The sequence below is a fragment of the Pollachius pollachius genome (genome assembly GCF_949987615.1).
Source record: "Pollachius pollachius genome assembly, chromosome: 17".
Classification (NCBI taxonomy): Eukaryota; Metazoa; Chordata; class Actinopteri; order Gadiformes; family Gadidae; genus Pollachius; species Pollachius pollachius.
Genome location: NC_136950.1, coordinates 8,927,282 through 8,948,758, shown reverse-complemented (window position 1 = coordinate 8,948,758; position 21,477 = coordinate 8,927,282). Strand labels below are relative to the sequence as shown.

Genomic DNA, 21,477 nt, shown 5'->3' with positions numbered 1-21,477 from the left:
AGTAGGGTTTATCTGACCAATGAGAGCCAGGACTGACGCCCCATGGCCCTCACTGGGACTGGTCGTCGTCGGAGACGTCGTCGGGGGCGAGGGCGCGCGTGTTGCTGGCGCGGACGCTGCTGATGTTTTTCAGTGATTGGATGCCGGACATGGTCACGCCGGTGCCGTCCAGGTTCACCTGGGCCAGGTGCATGTGTCTGAGGAGCTTCAGACCTGTGGAGGATGCAGCGTTAGCCTTTAGACCAGCATGGTGGTTTCAATAGATGGAGGACTCTTTGTGGCAGGGGGGCGTGGACCTACCACGGTCTGTGATGCGTGTCCGGCTGAGGTTGAGTTTGGTCAGCTGGCTGCAGCCAACCAGACCCCTCCGCACCACCGAGTCGCCCACACGCGTGCAGGCCAATCCCAACACCTGGGGAAGGCACATTTCAGATGGGTGCTTGATCGATTTCAACCGGCGCATTAGAAATCTATTTCCCCAACTCATGGGTCTAGTGGGAGGAGTTACCTGGAGGTGGGGCAGGCAGGTGATGAGTGCGGCGACGCCCCGGCTGGTGACAGCCGTGCGGTCCAGACACAGCTCCTGGAGCTCCCTGAGGCTCCGCAGGGGGGCCAGGCCGGCATCCGTCAGCCCCGTGTTGCTAAGAGACAGCTTCTTCAGACTGCAGGGAGGGACAGCAGAAGGTTACGCGGTCGTTAATGGGGAACATCGCTCTGTTTTAATATAGGAGGGAACTGCTTCATACACGGACCATTGAAGTCATTAATCGTGGTTAGTGTGTTAACATCTGTCTGTTACAAGTGTGTTACTACTAGTATATAAGTACCAGTCTGTGACCAGTGTGTAAGCACCAGTGTAACTTGTTCAGCAGATAACCTGTATGTGAGTACCAGTCTGTTACTCCCAGTTTATTGCCAGTACTTTAGAACTAGTCTGTTAGCAGTACAGTACCTAGAGTGTTACCTGGTCAGTATAGTACGAGTATGTTCGTACCAGGATGTTACTACCAGAATGCAAGTACTAGTGTGTTACCTGGTCATGGTCGCCAGCTCGCTGACTCCCTGGTCCGTGACCTTGGTGTAGTCTGTGAGGTCCAGCTCCGTCAGCAGGGTGAGTCGGGCGAGGAAGGACAGCCCTCTGTCCGTCACAGAGTGGCGTCCAGGCAGGGTCAGCTGGCTCAGCCTCAGACCTGGGGATGTGGCTTCATGAGTGTCTTCCACATGTCATTCATGCACCTTGAGGCTTCAGATTGTAAACCCCCCTCACCTGAGATGAGGTGGAGGGCGTGGTCGGGGTCCTGGACGGGGATCCCGGCCACGCTGAGGGCAGCCAGCGAGGGGTGTCGGGCCAGCGGCTCCAGGGAGTGCTCCGTCACACCGGTCCCGTCCAGGTACAGTGTCTGCAGGTGCAGCAGGTCTGTCAGCGCAGACACGTCGCTCACCTTGTGGACGGGGGTCATTTAGAATATTAACCAAAATCATTAACATGGTTCTCAGGTTTTATATCATTCGATAGCTTCTGATTTCAATGCAATGAGTGAAATATAAAGTCTAGTACCAAATAGTGTCAGTGTTGTGTATCCATACTAGTTGGTCTTTGGACTCTCCTACCTTGGTCTGCTTGATGCTGAGGAAGCGTAGGTGTGGCGTTGAGGAGGGCAGCGCGGCCAGCGTTGCCTCGGTGACTGCCGTGTTGTTCATGCTGAGCTGTGATAGGCTGGCAGGAGCCGAGCGCAGGTAGGGAAGCATCCCCGCGTCGCTCACCTTGGTTTGGTCCAGGGACAGGAAAGTCAGGCTCTTCAGGCCTGGACAGCGGGACACACACTTTAGTTAAGGTTCGGTATCAACATCTCTATGGGCCGTATGTGGCGTACCCATGGATTCAGGCGGACGGACCGCAGCCTCTGGGAGGCACAAGAAAACAATAGTCCCGTTCTCGTCCACTAAAATTGTATCTGGTTTGCCGTCCACCGTCCCCCTGAATCCATCTGAACACAGCAATATTCACCTGGCGGCCAGCTAGGGGATGTGAAGGCCATTTCACTCTAGCCCAGAGAGGCCCTCGTCGTAGGTTACCTGCACGTCTTTTGTCTTCCCTGCTATATGTTCAGGTTAATTTATGATGGACTTATTGTGGAGGTTTACCATTTACTGTCACCCTTTAGGATGTGTTCATCTTAGAGGCATTAAGCGAGACATTTTGCTCAAGGTAGACTGGGTACTGTAGCAAGAGACAGCTGTTTTCATAAGCGGTATATGTGTAATATTTCACTAGTAATTGAGGGCCAGGAAATACTGATCCATACTGATCACGAGGATCAAGATTATGTGCCAACCAAATTATACCATGTAAGCATTTCTTATTATTTCTTCTACTTAGATCCGGAGGCTAATTCCACAAAAACGAGGTGGAAGATCAGATGTTTTTTGTTCTATTTTTGGTGAAACGGCAGACTGGAGGAGTGGAGTTCAGGCAGCAGCTTAGGCTGGGGCCTTGGGTTCCAGCACGCGGACGGAGAACCGGCAGCCCCGTGATCAGCTCCCAGCCGGGCTGTGGAGGTTAGAGAGAGGGCGAGAAACGGACCTGTGATGTACTGCAGACAGGAGTCAGTGAGTTTCCCACAGGAAGACAGGTTGAGGTGCTGGAGTTTGACGAGACTTGACAGCACAGACAGGCCAGAATCTAGAAAAAAACAGGAACAGCCAATCAGAGCGTAGAAAAACCCTACCGATTGGACTATACATTATACATTTGGGTGCCCACTCAAGAGGGCCGATTTTGAAATGCAATGACCAATGAACCCAACATCTGGTGGTGAAACCACAAAAGAGATCTAATAGAGGTGCAAGTTACTAGAGGACATATCCAGAGGTCTTAAAAGAGGTGGTAACTAGAGGAGTTAAGTACAACTAGTTCCTAGAGGTCATATCAGAGATAGTAACTAGATGATGAGGCTACTAGAGGCATTAACTAGAGGTCATAACCGAGGTAGTAACTAGAAGTAGTTCCTAGATGTCATATCAGAGAGAGTAACTATTGGTAATATCAGAGATAGTAACTAGAGGAAGTTACTGTAGTAACTAGAGGTCATATCAGAGATAGTAACTATAGGTAGTAACAAGACGTCATAACCGAGGTAATAACTAGAGGTGATAACTAGAAGTAGTTCCTAGATGTCATATCAAAGATAGTAACTATTGGTAATATCAGAGATAGTAACTAGAGGAAGTTACTGTAGTAACTAGAGGTCATATCAGAGATAGTAACTATAGGTAGTATCAAGACGTCATAACCGAGGTAATAACTAGAGGTGATAACTAGAAGTAGTTCCTAGAGGTCATATCAGAGACAGTAACTATAGGTAGATAGGTAGTAAATAGAGATCATATCAGGGGTAGTAACAAGAGGTGATGTCAGAGGTGATCCCGGTACCTGTAATGAGTGGGGAGTTGACCAGGCTCAGGTGCTTGAGGGCATGGAAGGCCCTGAGCTGCCTCAGCAGGTCGTTGGTGGAGTAAGGGTAGCTGTTGAGGACAAACTTCTGCAGCGGGCAGCCGAAGAAGAGCTCCAGGGTGCGCGGCCGCAGCAGGCGCTCCCGGGCCATGTGGCTGAGCAGCAGCTCGGCGAGCTCCGGGGTCAGACACGCCAGGCTGCTGCTGTACTGCATGCTGGGCGCTGGGGAGAGAGACACCATTGCACGTGAGCCGTTAGCCCAACGCTTTGATGCAATGCATTAAAGGACCGACTTAGTACAGGGAGTCAGCAGTGGAGCTACGATCATACGCTCAGAAGGCAATGGAACTACTGTTCAGCTAGTATGAGAGTAGGGGCGCTACAGTGGTCAGTTCCAAAGCAATTACATTCAGGCTACTAATCAGTTTACAGTGGCGCTGTGGTGAGTTAGCGGCGGAGCTACAATGGGCGATAGCAGGAGAGCTACGGATGGCACATGTTGCGTTATTCCGGCCGCCATACCGGCCATGAGCTGTGCGGTGGCGCGTGTGGCCATGCTGCATAGCGACGTGACGCTGGGGGCTCTGTAGGCCCTCTTGGGCGGTGAGGGGAGGCCCTGGTGGGCTGGATGGTCGTCTTGGGGAGGCGCCCTCTGGAGGCGCTCCACGGCGGCCAGGCCTGCAGCCCCCGGCCCTGCACGCACCCCCGCCTCCTCTGGAACCATGACCTCCTCCACCACGCCCTCCCTAGAGACGCACGGACAGGCCTTAGGCGCATGATGAGGCTTTACACGCACAAACACATGATATGCATGCCTATTTCTGCTATGGCTGATAATGCTACAATAGCATTATAATAATAAGAATAATTGACCTGTTTTTTATAGCGCTTTTCTAAATACTCAAAGACGCTTTACAAATAAGAAAGGAATACATACAGACAGTACAGACACTCAAACAAAAGGGAAAAAATAAACAACACCACAACAATAGGCAACACATTAAGAGAGCGGGAGAGAGTGGAAGATGGCGGAGGATGAGCATATGCTACAATGAAGCATTATCTTTGTTTCAAAATGCATTATTAGCGTAGCTTAACAATGTAGCCTTAGCGTATCGCTAACATGTAGCATTTGCATGGTGTTGTGGTGGCTCACTGGAGTCTGTTGCCCTGCTCGGGCCACTGGTGGCGGGGCTCCACCCCACCAGGGAGCCTGTTGTTTGGGAGGAAGGGCAGCCTGGGCATCCCTGGACCATGATGAACCACCAGCGGTGCATCAGGATAAGCCAAGGTACAAACCACTCAGTTACTCACATTGAAAAATGTGGGTGGGGGAAAATCTAACAACATAACATTTTTCCCCACTAAAGTTACTAGTAAAGTGCAGAAAGAGAGATAGAGAGCAATACCATTAGGCGGGAAAGGTGGCTCTTCTTCTTGGTCAGCCTCCAGCTCTTCATCTCCCTCCTCTTCCTCTGCGGCGGCGATCTCTCCGGCTTCGAGCTTCTGACCCCGCCCTGCCCAACACAACCAGAACCAGGACCGTCATATCACTGCTCAGCACAACCATCTCTCCAACAGCACAACTAACTCACCTGATCTTAATCTAATGTCAGCGCAATAAACAAAGAATTCTTGGTATCATCCTTCATAACCTATAACCAAAACGAATCATTTTCCACGATTGGTTACAATGATTCCAGTATGTTCATTTGTTTTTTTCCTTTCCCAATTTTCCAATGTCCTCCTGATAGGTCAGGAAGCCGAAGGTAAAACGTGACAGGCGGGTTCTTACCCCAGATGTGGGAGGGGCCAGAGAAAGGGGGCGGGGCTCCAGGGACGCCAGCATAGGCCACCGCCTCCTCCCACTGTTGGTGGGGTAACGCCGGAGGCGGGCCTTCCAGCTCCATCTCTGCCTCCTCCATCTGGCCTGGAGCATTAGGAGCAGCAGCAGGAGCGGCAGCAGGAGGAGGAGGTGCAGCGCTGCACTCCTGGTCCTCCTCGGGCCCAAGCAGGGGGAGGGGGGGCGGGTCACGGGGGGCCGCCTCCGGGGGCGTGGTCTGGAGGCAGAGGGCCGTGTTGGGTGTGAGGCCCAGGGAACGCAGCGAGCACGCCAGCTCCGCCTCCCCGAAGCGTTTCCGTGGGAACCCCTGGAGGAGGGAGAAGGCGGGAAGGGACGGGTGTCGCTCCGATATGTGCTCCACCACGCTCCGCAGGGGGGCGTCGGCATGGAAACGCTCTCGCATGGATTCGCCCGAGGGTAGGCGGATCTGCAACATCCCAATTAATAGTTTGAATGCATAGTTTCAATAAATCATTTCAATACTGTAGCATATACTCTCAATAATGTCTGCCTCAACTGTCTTTATTCATCTTTAATATTTTGTACACAGATCTATTTTCTGTATTTATGGTATGTAGTCGTTTTGCTTTTATTTTCATATGCTCTTCATTTCTTCTACCATCATGTGCTTTCTAATCTTGCCCCTGAATCGCCGTTCTGGGATTAATATGGAACCATCTTTTTTTGTTTAAAGCAACCAGTGCCACTGTCTTCATCTGCTCATCACAGCCCCAGCCGCCCGTTGTCTGAGGTCCATCCTCACCATGAGGATACAGTTGTTGTCCACGTTGGTCTGGAGGGCACCCCCTGGCTGGGCTGGGGGGGTCTTGGTGGTCTGGGACTCCTCGGCTGATGACGCCGTCTTTTTCTTCTCCTGCTGACTCTTGCGGTCCTCGGCAATTCGCTTCAACACCAGCTCACGCTCCTGAAAGAGAGGGCAAACACACACACACACACACATTAAAAAGGACCCCTGTTTCACCACCACGATTGATATTGATCGGCCATTCAAATCCATCGTCTTGTGATATCACAGGAGGGGGTGCTCACCCAGATGTAATTGGGGTTTGATTTTGAGGAGTCAAAACTTTGGAGGGTTGCTGGTTTGTGCTGAAGTGCCCACAAGCAGGGTTACTGAGGCGTGTGTGTGTGTCTCACCTGTTTCTTCTGCCGTCTCTCGGACCGGGCCTCCTGGGCGAGGCGCTGCATCTGCTGCTCCTCAAAGTCTCCCAGGGAGGGCTTGATGCGGGACTCCAGGGGAGGCAGGGGGTCAGGGGGGGGAGGGGAGGACACACCGGGGGGGGGGGGGGGAGCCCAGGGTCAGGGAGCGAGATGCTGAGGAGGCAACAAGAGACACACACACACACACACACACGAGGATGAAGACGATAGTTAGGTACTATCTACTATGGAGTCATGTAGCAGACGCTTTTATCCAAAGACAAGTTCATTTATTTTAGGTGCATATCATTAAGGATTAGGGACCTCTTGCTCAAGGGTGCCTACAGACATTGGGGATTTAACCCAGAACCTTTTGGCTGGAAGTCAAACACCTTAACCAATAAACTTTCCTGTCCACTATAGACACCATGTCTTCACCATCAAGCTCTATATTCCTTAGTGATCTTATCGATAAACAGACAATTAACAACATGTCAGTGTTTCTGCTACCTTACCTGACCATTGCAAGTTAACTCTACAAACTTACTGATAAAAATAGTAGCTAGGGTAGGAATCTTGGCTAGGAATACAATAGTTGGCATGTGGATAAAACTATGAGTCTCTATGTTTACCTTGCCTTCCCAGCTTGCACCCAGGATAAAACTCGTCTCACAGTGTGACTGGTCAGAGGTGTGGTGCGTCATACCTCCGCTGTCAGCTGACCCTTCGTGTGATACTGGGCCTCCCTGGTCCTTGGGAGGGTTGAAGGCAGAGAACGCTGATTCAGCAGGCCCCGACGGCCGCTTCATCAATTTGTGTCGCACATTCTGTCCCTGCAAGAGCCTGTTATCCACACAGAGGGGGTTTATTGAACCAAATGGAGGTTATTTAAGGTCAGATGTGCTGCTCTGATGCTAATGATTGCCCTCAGACAGGTCAACCTGGTAGTCTTATAACAGTTGAATTGTACTAACACAAGATCAAAGAGAATACAGGCAGAATGTGTATGAGAAAGACTGAGGGAAACTCCCCATTACATCCAGGTCAGCAGAAGGAAACATTACATTTGATAAGGTGGAGCTATCATTTATTCAAGGGCACCCGTTTCACCAGACCAAATACCAGTAATTTTCCATTACAGACTACACTCACCACTCTGCAGCATCCGCAACAGAGAAATGCCCCGCCTGCACTGCCGACTGGATCTGATCCTTGGTGAATCCCATCTCACCCAGAGTGACAAACAACGCTCCGATAGTCTGCAACACATGTTCACATGCGTCACTGCTCTGAACTCTATGAGAACATGTGACATACAACCCAACATCCCAATTTAAAAACATAGCTCCAAACCATTCCCTTAATTATTTAAGGTGTTCTCCAGGCCTCTGTCTTGGACCCCTCTCTACATCATCTACATGCATCTCGTTGGCCATAGTCGACAAGGCCTCAGACAAGTCCTGTGTCAGCTTCACAATCCTAGTTATCACCTACAAGTGCCTCCACTAAGATCAATAACGTCATAAAAAAGCACACCCTTCGTAAAGTGCTTTGGACTTCCAGAGGTGCTTAAAAGTATAATATTTAAATAATATATGCATTACATTTTATATTTCTCTGGTCTACACAAGGGTGTGTTGTGGTATGTTCAATGACATACTAAGAGCAATAACTTCTGGTTATAATTGAAGTGGTACTGAAACGTTTTACTAAGCATTACCCTATTACCTAATAACAGTTATTCATAAACGCTGATTATGAAAAAAAGGCAGCTATTAAAACACACATTTTCCATTGTAGGATATTTTGAGTTTGTTTTCTTGTTTGAAATAAAAAATACAACGAATTCCCTTCTTAAAGTTGTTCGTGTACCGTTATGTAACGTTACCGTTTACTAAAGGCACGAAGGGTTATAGTGCAGTTGGGAATTATTTGATTAACCAACATATAAATAAAGTTGAATTATGACAATAATGTCACCTTAAAGTTAAACGTAAGTTGGCACAACTAGATGTCAGTCTTGAAATTAAAACGGGCCAATCTTATTCATTTGGATAAACTCGTTGTATAACATAACACATCTGCGGTCCCATCGCTATTAGACAATAACAAACGCTGTTGGTACAGCAGCTAGGTTAGCATAACAGCTAGGTTAGCATAACTTCTGCTGAGGTAACTGTATGGGATGTCACCATAGAAGAGGCTAAAGGCTACAGCAGATGGCAATACAGTGCTAGCCTGACTGCAATTATAATGGGAACTTACCGGAGAAACCGTAGAATTCATGCTTCTGTTTTAGCCGTGCATGAATCGAGATTCTGCAAGGAATACAATAATTCACTTTCGTTATATTTAACGTTTAGCATATCACGCAAAACTGACCTCTACCCCTTCGACAAGTGGATTGACAGGACTTCCACGAGAAATTAGCCAATCAGAACCGCTTACACATTGCGGTTAACGCCCACAAACAACAGCCATGTGACTGACAGGGACTGACAACGCAACTAGTCCCTCGTGGGTATGTAGCGGTTTTATTTCGTCTGATTTCGATTATTTGCCAGTATCTATCAAACAATTTGCTATTAAACTTCACTTATTGGATCGTCGTAAATGTATTTTCTGCTGGCATTTACTGCATTTGTTTCAATTGTAGGAGGAATACTCCAGATGTCGCCCTAAGCCCGTTTATATTGGCCTGCGGTGAACGTAACATACGTTTCGGTCGTTTGCTGAAGATAATGTAGTCATAAAGTGAAAAGCTGTTACAATCGTATGCAAATTAACTCAATTGCATTGATTTTTTTCCTACGTTTGATTTTGTTCGTCGACATTACATTGCAGTTTATAAGACAACCTGTCAGCATTACTGTCTGAGTAATGGTTCGAGATGTCGTTACTGTATATACGGCGGCGGTCAATTGCGTTATTAATTAGACTTTGGTGATTTTAAATGGTTACTACGAGGTCCCTCCGTGGAACTTGGGGAACATGTCAGAGGAATGTTCAGCTAACGGTATCTGCGGCTCGCGTCCCCGCCCTCGCTCATCGCGCACATCTCAAATATGAATCACTCCGTACGCACGCGCATTAAGTCCTCGCTAGAGGAAGCAGCGAGCAAGTCATTCAGTGAGTACGGGGTAAGTACATAAAAAAAAATACTCCACAAAGTACAAATGTTCCGATCAACTGTTGTGTTTCATAGTGCTAGCTCCTCGGTATTTCATCGTGTTGTTTTCCTGCTTCGAGGAGCAGGTATTGTTAAACGGACTGTAAACGGTGACTTTAACACAGGCGGCGTTACTGTATCCCAGTACCACTTGGATTTCATGCATGCATCCAATGCCCAGTAATGGATGACTTCACTCTTTCCGTGATATTGCCAGCCAAGGTTTCAGAAAATCGACTAGAAACGGCTTGGTTGTTAAAAGTTGTTTTCCTGTGATGCCTGACAGCGCTTATACGGTTCATGATTGTGAGAATTAAACAGCCGTTGGGTGCATCAAGTCCCAAACCAAATCTCTGTTTGAGACAAAAATTAATTACTCAAATCTAAACGTAGGCATGTCTTGTTTTCATTTATTTTATCTAGAACGATTAAAAGGTTTGTGGCATTTAAGGGGGCGTGGCCACGTCTCTTCATTCATTCATTTCTTTCTTACGAGACAACACGATCCCTTTTGTTTATATTCCCCATGGCGTAGTAGTAGAAGAATACAAATTTACTTTTGATGCATTCCCTTACGTACAGGTGAACAACACCTGAACAGTGGCCAGTATCTTATTGTCAATAAAGTTTTTTTGAGAGATTACCGACAACGTCATCATTAGAGATAACCGAGAAATTAAAATCCGCCACGTGAATACAATAACTGACACGGTTAAGGATGCTACCTGCTGTGAAAAATCATGGCCATTGCTCTCACTTTATTTTCAATAAAATAACAGCATCTTAAACCTATAGTCTTGGTGTTAGTCTGCCTTTGCTAACACATAAAATACATATTTTGCATTTGTACCTGTTATGCAATACTTCAATACAATTCAGCTTTTGGAGGGAACTCTTCTCATCTTTACCCTTATCATCAACTCTGCTCAGTTGCTTTATGTTCTGTTGTCCAGACAAAGTAAAACAACCTGTAGTCAAGGGACCGCTCTGGACAACAGACCACCTCTGTGTCTGTATACTTCTGGTACTTGAAAGCCTACCATATTTCGCAGCACAATTCGCCTTGCTTCATGCTCATTACTTGGATTGAACATTGAGGACATTGTTTATATATTAACTTCCTGATGCTTACCTTAACAGATAATTACACCTAGAGGTTTATCCACAGACATAATTACATTCTTGGGTCATCCAGGAAAGCCCCAACAGTCAGGTTTCAGTATGAGATTTATTTATCCAAAATCTTTTCATGGCCCATTCATGGTAAGATAATTAAATATAAATCATTTATTTTCATGAAGTAATATATTTAAATTGTGATAATTCATTGTGCAGTTAGTTAATTAGGAAGAGGAATTTCTGAAAAAAAAGTGTTGACTTTTTTGTCTGATACAGGCTTATTATACACAACATATAGTTCAGTGTAATGAAGTCGCTATAAAGTTGAGCAAGGTGAACCCCTAGTTACCCTTCGTAACAGTGAACCTTGTAGTGTAGTATTGTGTGGCTGCTGGACTAGCTAAGTGGTGTTTAATTAGCAGTGCTTTGGCAGCAGTAAAGCATGGGTCGCTTAACAGTCTGCAACAAGAGGTCTGACGACTCAATCATCTGATTATACATGGGCTTCATGCTGCTTCTCTGTCTGTCTGTCTGTCTGTCTGTCTGTCTGTCTGTCTGTCTGTCTGTCTGTCTGCCTGCCTGCCTGCCTGCCTTTCTTTCTCTCTGTCTGTCTCTCTTTAACTGTCTTTCTTACCCTGTTCTATGATTTTATACAATGAGGGTTCGGTAATAAGATGAATAATATAGGATCAGACACACTCATCCCACCAAAGCCAACAAGCACCACCAAGTCTGGCACACTGATCCGTCATTCTGGTACAGCATACTGGCCTGATGGTGGTATTTGTTGCGACAATGTGTAAGCACCTTTGCAAGGCACAATGTTTCTCCCTCTTTCTTTCTGTCTCTCCATTCTGTCTCTCTCCCCCATCTCTCCATTTTGTCTCACTCTCTCCATTCTGTATCTTCTGACTATTCTCTCTTCCCCCTCCCCACATTGTCCTTAAACTGTCCTTCTACTTCATATTGAGAGAATGGCATTAGTGGCCATTCTGTAGGTAGCATGACTAAGCATCACAAACGATGGCAATCATGCTGCTAGGGTATTCTGAAAGGTACTTGAAGCGATCCTCCATGTAAGTGGAGGATCGCCTAAGTCTCCCTGTAAGTAAGAGGTGTTACCTTTACCTGCTCATCATCCTCTCACCACTTCTGGCACCTTAAGGACCTGTTGCTGATAAACATGTCCTAACCACTTACGTGTACACTCTCTGTGTAATACTGCTGGATTCATGATAGTCTATTCTCAATTTTAAAAGCCTTAAGTCTATTTAAGGAAGCCGTTTTGATGAGCCTCAGAGGCCCAAAGTGAGGGCGCAGTGAAGGTCTCGGAGACTGCTTGTGGATTCCACAACCTCTGTCTCATCCAACTTTCCAGGCATATGTTAAAGTCTCTTTTCATTGTCTCTCCCACCACTGTTTGAGCAGCAGCTCTACAGTAGTCCAGCTGGAAATCCTGTTTACACCCCATAACTTTGACTTTGTTGGAGAACGGCTTTGTTTTATGTTCATCTGGCAGCATACAAGGTAGTGGCAGTAGTCTTTCATGTTTATAAAAATGCTTCATGGTTTTTCTGTTCTTATAGTTTCTTGTCTGGAGGAATGCAATTGCTCTTGTCTGCAAATAGCACAGTCTTCCATATTGCAATCACACAACTACACTTTCCAGATCCACAGATAGAGGTCCAGGTCAGTGCTACTGTGAAAGGAAATATATTTGAATCAGGTTTTGTTTTACATGATCAATCGCTGTCTAAGAAAATAGCTCTTGGACGTTAGATTTTCTGGTTTTGAGTTATTGGTTATGGTTTGGAGATGTTTGGCCCATTTATTTTTCCTGGAAAAATCACAACACCATCATTGTCCAAATTGGACAAAACTGTATGTTATCACCCATTTAAGTTACTGTGAAAGCAAAGTCTGGAGTGTTGGGTTCGTTTCCCATCGCTGGTCCCACAGGGCCACAGGGGGTTGGAACAGAGAGGTGCAAAGCGGAGCATAAACACTTTAGTGAGAGTCTACCTGGGCCTTTTGTACCACCCGTATCCTTAACACCACTTAATGAGAGTCTACCTGGACCTTTTGTAACGTAGGTGCAACCCGATCAGGTGGCAGACACGCCCAAGCACCATAGCTGCTAAGTTAAACCATCGGGCAAAGCCAATGGTGATGTTGAATGATAGTGATAGTGCATGATTTGTTCTACTGATGAGTAGTCTTGGGCTCAGGGTGTTGGACTACCCGTAGGCGTCCTTGAGATGCCCTCCAAGATGCCCTAACCCCCCCCCCCCAACTGCTCTGTAAAGTCATGTCTCTGAATTACTTTAAGTAAATTGTGATGATGGTATGTTAAGCACATTGAAAAAAGCTTGGAACGTGGTACATGGAAAATAAATTAAACTCGAAAATATCCAATCAACAAAACATGGCAAAGACAAATATGGACCCTTTTTTGTTATTGCCTCACCTATGTCGAGCTGGTATAGCAGAACTAAGCATCAACATCACATTCCAATAACAACATAGGTATACACCCTCTTATGCCAATCAAATGCTGAAGGACCCAATCACATCCCTCCTACTTATCGTCCCACCCTAATGTCCTGTTTTACTTGGAAATACCTCAGATCGCAAGATAAGCTCTGGAAGCAAGAATGCACTCTTCACATAATCTGCAGTGTGCTAGCCTTGTTGCTAACTACATTAGTGTTCTGATTGGTTGTTTTCAAAGGCCCATTGCTAATCCAAACCCTAGTCAACAGAATGATTCATGTAATTATGTAAAAGTCACAAGTCAGGCACCATTGTATTTACAGTTGACCCAACAATAATAGCTCAACCCAAACCTTTGGTATCTACCATCTACAACACTGTAGTTCAGAAGGGTGATGTCATGGTCTTTTCTAGACCTTGAGGACAATAGATGGCCCTTCATGAGGATCCCTCCAGCTGGTCTGATCATCCCTCTGCAGCCCCAAACAGTTGCTGTATCACAGGGCTCAGGCCAAGGATTTGCACTCCACTTCCACAGTCACTAGAATTGGCCAAGAGTCTATCCCAAGATGCTGTTTAAAAATGAACCCTTGAGCATTTGGATTGTTGTACAGAGCTGTATTGGCTAGAATAGGTCTGTAGGGGTTGTTTGAAATAGCTGCTGTTTTTGTCTTCTTGCTCATCTGCAAAAGCCTGTTATGCCCCGGGAAAAGGGGTAAACAATTATAAGTTGTTATTGAGTAAATATCCACAAATAAATGCCTGTCTCCCAGGCAGCTTTCTGTTTATCCTGCCCTCCATGGTGGAATTAATCATAAATCAAAGTGGCGACCACTATTTATCATTTAGTAAATAGCTCTGTTTACTGTTTACCATTTAGTGTAGACGCGTCGATCGAAAGAAACTTACAGTGATTCAGTTACAGGAAGCGGTTAGAGCATCTTCCCCTAGGAACATTGATAGACACTGCATATTAGGGAGCAAACCTAGCAAGTTTTAGCCAGGAGCTGAACCGCCTAGCTAGCCACAGCACTATGTGGTGATGTGTTTGGTTGGTAGATGATACTTTGTTTCTGATCTTAGTGACATGGTGTGAGAGATGATTAGTGAGATACTGAGTTAGTGTCATATGCCTTCAGGAAGCTACATTGATAAAAGTACTGCCATTTAAAAGCATTCCCCTGTCAACTCCTCATCATCTTTGCCATGGCTGTGTTCTAGCCACTGTATGTTGACATGGGAACAGCGAGTCCCAACATCTCCCTCGGGGAACCCAGTACGGGGCAGAGGCTCGGGGGAACCCCTCCGACTCGAGTCCCCCCCCCTAGTAGCCCGAGCCTATACACCACCAGAGCTATTTCCAGCAGGAGGGCTTGTCGCCAGGCAGAACTATCAACACCGTCCAGTCACCATAGAGATCAGTAAACAGGACAGCTGCATCAAAACGGGACCTCCGGGTCCTGTCCTAACCCGGCTGAAAGCTAGGGTTTCCCAAACTTTTTCCAATGGAGACGCCTAATTTGCCGCTGAACTCATGGGAGATATTTGGCTTAAAAGCTTTAGATATTTGGCGGTACATTTTTGATGTAAAATGGGATAAAGGTCCCTTTAACAGATTGCGTAATACTTCTCAGCCGCAAGCACACTACTACTGAACTACTTCACTGTGCCGGATGTTGATTGGGTTAAAACGCACAACTATGTCACAAGAATAGGGCCCCAGGCTATGGCTGCAACAATCAGTTGTTTACATAGTCGTTAATCTAACGTTTCAGTCAAAATTTATGTGTGTTACTATTTCTTTAAACCTAACCATTCATTTTATAATGATTTATGAACCAAATCTTTCAATTTAACTGCAACATTAGCCAGCCAATGATGGTTATTTGTGCTTGAAAAATTACCTATACGCTTAATGGATTATCATGTCCATCGAAAATAAATGAATTGTATTGCAGCAAAATGAAGGTTTAGGCCGACTGCTCCAGGCAGTGCTGTGCAGCCATCAACCAGCTGTCACTACTCTACACATCTACTATAATGTACACATCAGCGATGTACTTAAATCAATACTTACTTGTACCAATTCAAAGCAGTCCAGATGAACATCCTCTGAAGTGTATAGAAAGTTCTTTCTTGCATTATTTCAGATATCACGATACATTTTAGTTACGTTTTTACTTAATGATAAGGACGATACAATATAACTCATGTTGAAGGGGAGTAAATAATATATAAATCATTTGTTTTTTTAATGGTATTTATAGCACGTGCCATGTTTTGAAAACATTTAGATTCCAAAACAGGAAGCTGAAGTTCACCACGTGAGTCCAAAAAGGGTGTTTTTCCAGATAAATATACCCCAGAGCTGGCAGTAGGTGGAGAGGGCAGGTACAGACTGTGACGCAGTTGAAACTATGCAGCAGAAAAGCGGAAGAAGAAATCCAGCTTTTTCCATTATTGTGTGGCCCAAGGACACGCAATACACTTTACGTGCAATGGTCACTGTTTAAAAACAGACTTTCCACACTACATTCTGATCTGTCTTTATAGTCGACTGTGTTTGGGTTGTGGATAATGCTATTATCAGATCAGGGTCTGGATAAAGAAATGCCTCCGGCTCAGCATGGATCTGCTGGCGAGCTGTGTGCGAGTGTGTGTACCCTCCCCACAAAAATCTTGCGGGAGAGTCATGTGATGCCCACTGCGGGGTTGAGCTCATAACCGTCATCACAAATTTAAATGTAAATTTAGTGTTTTTTTTTCCTGCTGAAGGGGACAAATGTGCATATGGTATGCGGTATGAAATACAAATTATCGTGTAGTCATCATTATTGACGGTCCGCTAACCTTGTTGTTCAAGGACTTCTCAACACTTAACTGCTATTCACTTCACCAGAGAGAGAGAGAGAGAGAGAGAGAGAGAGAGAGAGAGAGAGAGAGAGAGAGAGAGAGAGAGAGAGAGAGAGAGAGAGAGAGAGAGAGAGAGAGAGAGAGAGAGAGAGAGAGAGAGAGAGAGAGAGAGAGAGAGAGAGACCCCAAACCGCAGGTCTATTTTCAACATGGGAAGAAAAATATCCATACTGTCCCAACCCTAGTTACTGTGGGCACACACACACCTAGCAATATAGTCATGCACATCTTAAAATATATGTTCAGCTCAACTGTATGTGTTTACTTTGTTACGGGGAAGGACTTTGAGTACTTCAGATAGCACGATCTAAATGTAAGTGTATAATATTTCCGTTACACTGGGATTAAACAAGAACCAATTTAGCAACATTAGCATCATGACGTAAATTAATGCCCCCTGGATAGCTTTATCTGTTCACCACCAGGCCGGCTGCTCACACTCAGTGGCACCACCATCAAAGGCGGGGTAAACACTAAACTACAGACACACCCCTTGTCAGCCTGCCGTGGTGCGTGCCAGGACTACACGTGTTCTCTAAGCCAGCGTGGAATGCCTGGTTACTTGGTCCAGTGCTAAACACACCTTTAGATTAAAGGACTGCCTTTTGTTCAGCGTGAAAAACCCGCTGACTTCACTATGGATTATTGTATTGTCGTGTCATTTTGAACCGACGTCAGATGCCTAATTTATTTTCTGGATTAGATAGTAGAATTATCTATTGATCTCTGAGCCGTCTTGTACCACATCAAAGGCTCTCCACCTCATCCATTCATAGCGTAGGATTAGGGTTTAATTGACTATGTGCTGCTAAGTCACCGATGTGTAATAGAATGCTATCAGCAGTTATTGAAAGCCTTTAAACTTAAGTACCAGGAGCTGAACATGGATTTCTGAGATTCTTTAGTTATTTGTTGTTTTCTGTGGTGTGGGTCTGTGGTTCAGACTATAGTTCTCTTCCACCACATCTTCTCAGATGGGGGTGAGTTGGCAGCGGAAAGAGGAGGGCTTACAGGTTAATTTGGTGTTACCGTGGGATTCCTTTGGGTTGACACTGAGGCTATTCAGCCAGGCTTTGGGACCATGCAGACAGCTAATAGGCAGCGATCTGTCATTGTCTTTGTCTAGCGGTGCAGGTTTGGTAAGTAGATGATGTTTCCTAATTCATGTGAAAGAACAAAAGGATTGGGCTGAGTTGTGGCTTTGTTTGAATCTATTTCCTGGTTGCATAATGGCAATTGTGACAAAGACGTTTGTGGTTCTCCTTTACCATACATGTGTATCAGCATCAATTTTGGTCTGAATCAGACATAAGTCAGAGCTTATCATTAACTAGCATAGTTAAATTGTAATATACTTGTACATAAATTCAATGCATAGCTGTATTTACCTAAGGGGTGCCAACGTTTGTCCAGAGATTTAGTCACAGGATGAGTCAACCGGTAATTTATATTATGTCAATCTCGTTTATTTATGTGTGTGTATGTGTATGTGTCTGTGTCTGTGTGTGTGTGTGTCTGTGTGTGTGTGTGTGTCCATTGATTATTCTCCAAATCGGTTTTTGAGTCAGTGTGTGAGTATGCTGACTCAGTGTGTGTGTGGTGGTCACATGGTCCTGTCAGCAGAGGGTAAGAGGAAGCCCTGAGGAAGAAGGCTGCTCTTATCACACTATGCTGAGCCTGAGAGGACACTCCGCTCTGCAAGCCAGCGTTTAACCTACCGCTCTCGCTCTCTGTTTGCTTTGGTCTTGAACTCTGATCGTTGCTCACTCGCTCTCCCTCTCTTTCTCTCCACAGCAGAGTTCAGAGCTGCTCAGCGATGCCAGCCCTGGTCCGTCTTCAGTAATCCAAGGTAAGGGAGAAACCGAACCAGTCGGTCCATAACCCTTCACAAGCTCCCCTCCCTTCTACTGGTCTCTTCCACCACCACCTGCTGATACTCGTTTACATGTTTTAATTCAGGGTCTTAAAATAATATATGGAATGCAGACATGGGGCTGTGTGTTTGTGTGAGTGTTGTTGTAAGGTGACTAAGGTAAAGTTGACTTTAGGAGTGATTACGATATTAATTTGCTCTGTATTTGTATAATGCATTTTGCTTAAAGATTGATGCTCAAAGATTCTCAAAATGCCATTCTCAAAATAAACATCTTAAAAACAATTAATTGCAACAGGTAAGCCTAATAACTGTCAACGTTTATTTTAAAGGTTTTCTCACCTTTTAAAAAGGTGAGGTTTCAGCGTTGTTGAACAGAAATAGGGTTGACATAGTGGCTGATGTTCTTGTTCTTGCTCTTGTTTTGTGCTACCATACTCTGGATACCTTATTGCCCTACTTAACGTCCCTGGATGGAAGGGTTTCCCTTCTGTATTTCTTCTAATCTCAGGGTCAGGGGGTTTCGTATAATGGGGTGCTGTTTTTGAGGCTGAAGCCCTTTGAGATTGGTACGCTGATCATGGATCATAGAATTTACTTGAGGATGCGATTGCGGAGAGAGGTCAATGGGGAGTGGAGGCTGGGAAAAGAGGTGGAGTAGAGGCTGTGGAGAGAGGTTTATGTGGAGTGGAGGCTGGGGAGAGAGGTTTATGTGGAGTGGAGGCTGTGGAGAGAGGTTTATGTGGAGTGGAGGCTGGGGAGAGAGGTTTATGTGGAGTGGAGGCTGGGGTAAGAGAGGTTTATGTGGCGTGGAGGCTGGGGTAAGAGAGGTTTATGTGGCGTGGAAGCTGGGGTAAGAGAGGTTGAGGTAGAGTAGAGTCTTGGGAGAGAGGTTGATCTGGAGCCTGGGGGAAGAGAGGTTTAGGTAGAGGAGGGATGGGGAGAGAGGTTGAGGTGGAGGAGGGATGGGGAGAGAGGTTGAGGTGGAGGAGGGATGGGGAGAGAGGTTGAGGTGGAGGAGGGATGGGGAGAGAGGTTGAGGTGGAGGAGGGATGGGGAGAGAGGTTGAGGTGGAGGAGGGATGAGGAGAGAGGTTGGCGTGGGCCAGTGGCTGGGCAGAGTTTGATGTGGCGTGGAGGCTTGGGAGGAAGGTGGAGTGAAGGCTGGTGACAGAAGGGTGTGGAGTTGTTAAGGAGATTGTTCCAGAGGGAGGAGAACTTGAACATGGCTCCCCAGGTCTGGGCGTGGTCCTAGTGTGTGTGTGTGTGTGTGTGTGTGTGTGTGTGTGTGTGTGTGTGTGTGTGTGTGTGTGTGTGTGTGTGTGTGTGTGTGTGTGTGTGTGTGTGTGTGTGTGTGTGTGTGTGTGTGTGTGGTTACCCACCGACCTCTCTTCCGCCCATCCATCTAACTTCTGGGTCAGGGTTATGGTTACCTTCTGTCATGCCTGGTTTAGAGGATTTATAAGGTTTGCTTATAGCAATGGTTTGCTAAATACCAGTTCCATTTCAAAGAGCAGTAATTTTTATTTTGCAGTTCTTCAAAGCACTCACTGCTCTGCTCACTGTGGGTACAACCATGCAGTCCTCTTGTCTACTTTGTATTTATTTTGTTTTGTGTTATGAGAACCTTTGCGTTTTCTTGTGCTAATGATAACTGATAATGCTTGTGCGGCCAGCATCAAGTTGCTGCTCTATTCTCCTCTATGCTAAGGACATCAGCTCCTATCAATGGTGCCTGTCCTATGAATGAATGAATAGAGGGGGGATGAAAGAAGGCAGCAGAATGGTGTTTGGGGTTAGATAAACCTGGTGAAGACGAGGGCACTCGATCTGCGGTGAGCAATCAGGCCACTATTGGCACCATGAATGGAATAACATTTCCTACACTCTGGCTCTTCGCGTGTCACGAAATCTCCGGGATGAATCAACACAAGAGACCACGGATGACTTTGTTACTCAGGAGACAAACTTCTTCAAGCCTCAATGAACCAAGCCCTGAGGTTTACTTTTTATTGCAAAAACATCCAAGACGAATGCTACTATTTTTGGTCAGGCATTTTTACAGGCAGTTTAAAAAGAGGCCCTTACTTAACTGTTTTTTAAATGATAGTTTGTGCTGGACGCCCTGTGCGTGCGTCTGTGGTGTTGCATCGTAGGCAGCGCCGCTTACTGTTCACTGACAGACAGACCACAACAAGGGTCTGGTCCCCACGTGGACCGAATCCCGCAGCGTGGTCAGGGGTTAGGGGTTAGGACCTCCTTTTAACCTTCTGTTTCTAGGCATTCTCTTGCTCTCCTACCATCATTAGCTCGCTCAATTACTATCCGGCTCGCCCGCTCGCTCTCTCTGTCTCTCTTTCTTTGTCACTCGCCCTCTACCCACCCCCTGTGTTGGAATGTCATGAATTGTTTAAAAATACAAATCGAGCCAACGTTACGAGCCTGTGGTGTTGTTTAACTTGTGGGCATGTGGATTTAAATCCCACTTTAAAATACTTTTCACATGCTCTGTGTTATTCTAGTTTAGGTGGGTTGGAACAACACGGCCAGTTGAACAGCACATTCTATCATTATCCACTATGTTGATAATGATAGAACCCTGTTACAGAACCCTCTTTCAGTATAAAAGGTGAAGTTATCATTGTTGTTTATTTTTTTACTTTTTTTTACATCAAACCGTATCTCAGAAGCGAGGTTGCCTATTTATTTTCATCAGTACACTTTTCGGAAGTGCCAATTTAAGTGTAAATCCTTAATTGGCACTTGGGCTCAGAGACTCCCGGTATAGCGGCCAGGTAGACGGGGGCAGGTGGAGCGGAGCCTGCTCGGCTTAATTCTCACCTTGACTTCTCAATTTTGTAAAATTGCAAGGTAAATCCAAATAACAGCGTCACTCACACTGCCACCAGCAAACATGGACATGGCAGTGCTTTTAAATGAAACTGACAAAATGGAGAGTAGTAGCGCTGCCGCCACAGCTTACCAGAAGGTTGTGGGACCAGTAGATGGGAGAGTTTTCTGGACAAACGTCACCAGAGATGCTGGGCCGAGATAAATTCCCAACTTGACCTACGATCGAACGCACCCAGTCGGTCCCCGAGCAGGGGGTCCGAGGGAGGTCAACCTTCTTGAAGGATTATCGCCAAATCTTTCAATGACCGGGAGAGGGATAATACTCTAGGCCTAGCCATTCATGCAAACAAAACCAACCCCTTGCTCTACGATGGCCATAAGAGCTTCATCAGCATGGATATGTCCACAGAGCTGTACCCAAAGTGCAAGAAATGCGCTGCACATTTAAGATAAGATAGGGACATTATGTTCTGTTCAGAAGAAGAAGCAGCAGCCAAATTCATGGAGAGCATCGTAACAAAATATCTAGAGATGCAGAGGGACTTGTCTTCACCTTGATTCTCGTTCAGGGGCTTTGAAAAGATTCTTTCAACCCAGCTG

The 21,477-nt window shown here is 46.0% G+C and overlaps 2 protein-coding genes across 5 annotated transcripts in view; one reads left to right on the top strand and one right to left on the bottom strand.

The window, feature by feature from the left end:
- Nucleotides 1–36: 36 nt before the first annotated feature.
- LOC307088996 (uncharacterized protein) lies at nt 37–8,858 on the bottom strand. The gene is made up of 17 exons (XM_079755079.1): nt 8,724–8,858; nt 7,611–7,717; nt 7,165–7,301; nt 6,456–6,632; nt 6,061–6,222; nt 5,250–5,724; nt 4,864–4,971; nt 4,611–4,701; nt 3,977–4,200; nt 3,434–3,676; nt 2,585–2,683; nt 1,612–1,805; nt 1,268–1,442; nt 1,034–1,190; nt 509–662; nt 301–412; nt 37–213 (listed from the first exon to the last, which is right to left on the bottom strand). The coding sequence occupies exons 4-17, from the start codon at nt 6,504–6,506 to the stop codon at nt 50–52; spliced, it is 2,409 nt and encodes an 802-aa protein (XP_079611205.1). The 5' UTR covers nt 6,507–6,632; nt 7,165–7,301; nt 7,611–7,717; nt 8,724–8,858; the 3' UTR covers nt 37–49.
- Nucleotides 8,859–9,554: 696 nt separating this feature from the next.
- The window catches only part of slc4a2b (solute carrier family 4 member 2b), a 43,613-nt gene continuing 31,690 nt past the window's right edge, over nt 9,555–21,477 (top strand). The window contains exons 1-2 of one of the 4 annotated variants that reach the window (XM_079754918.1): nt 9,555–9,598; nt 17,947–18,001. The gene's annotated coding sequence lies outside the window, so the exon portion shown is untranslated. Of the gene's footprint in view, nt 9,599–12,196; nt 12,274–17,210; nt 17,292–17,848; nt 18,002–21,477 lie in introns of those variants that run through there. The other 3 variants (XM_079754920.1, XM_079754919.1, XM_079754921.1) reach the window with 3 other exon arrangements.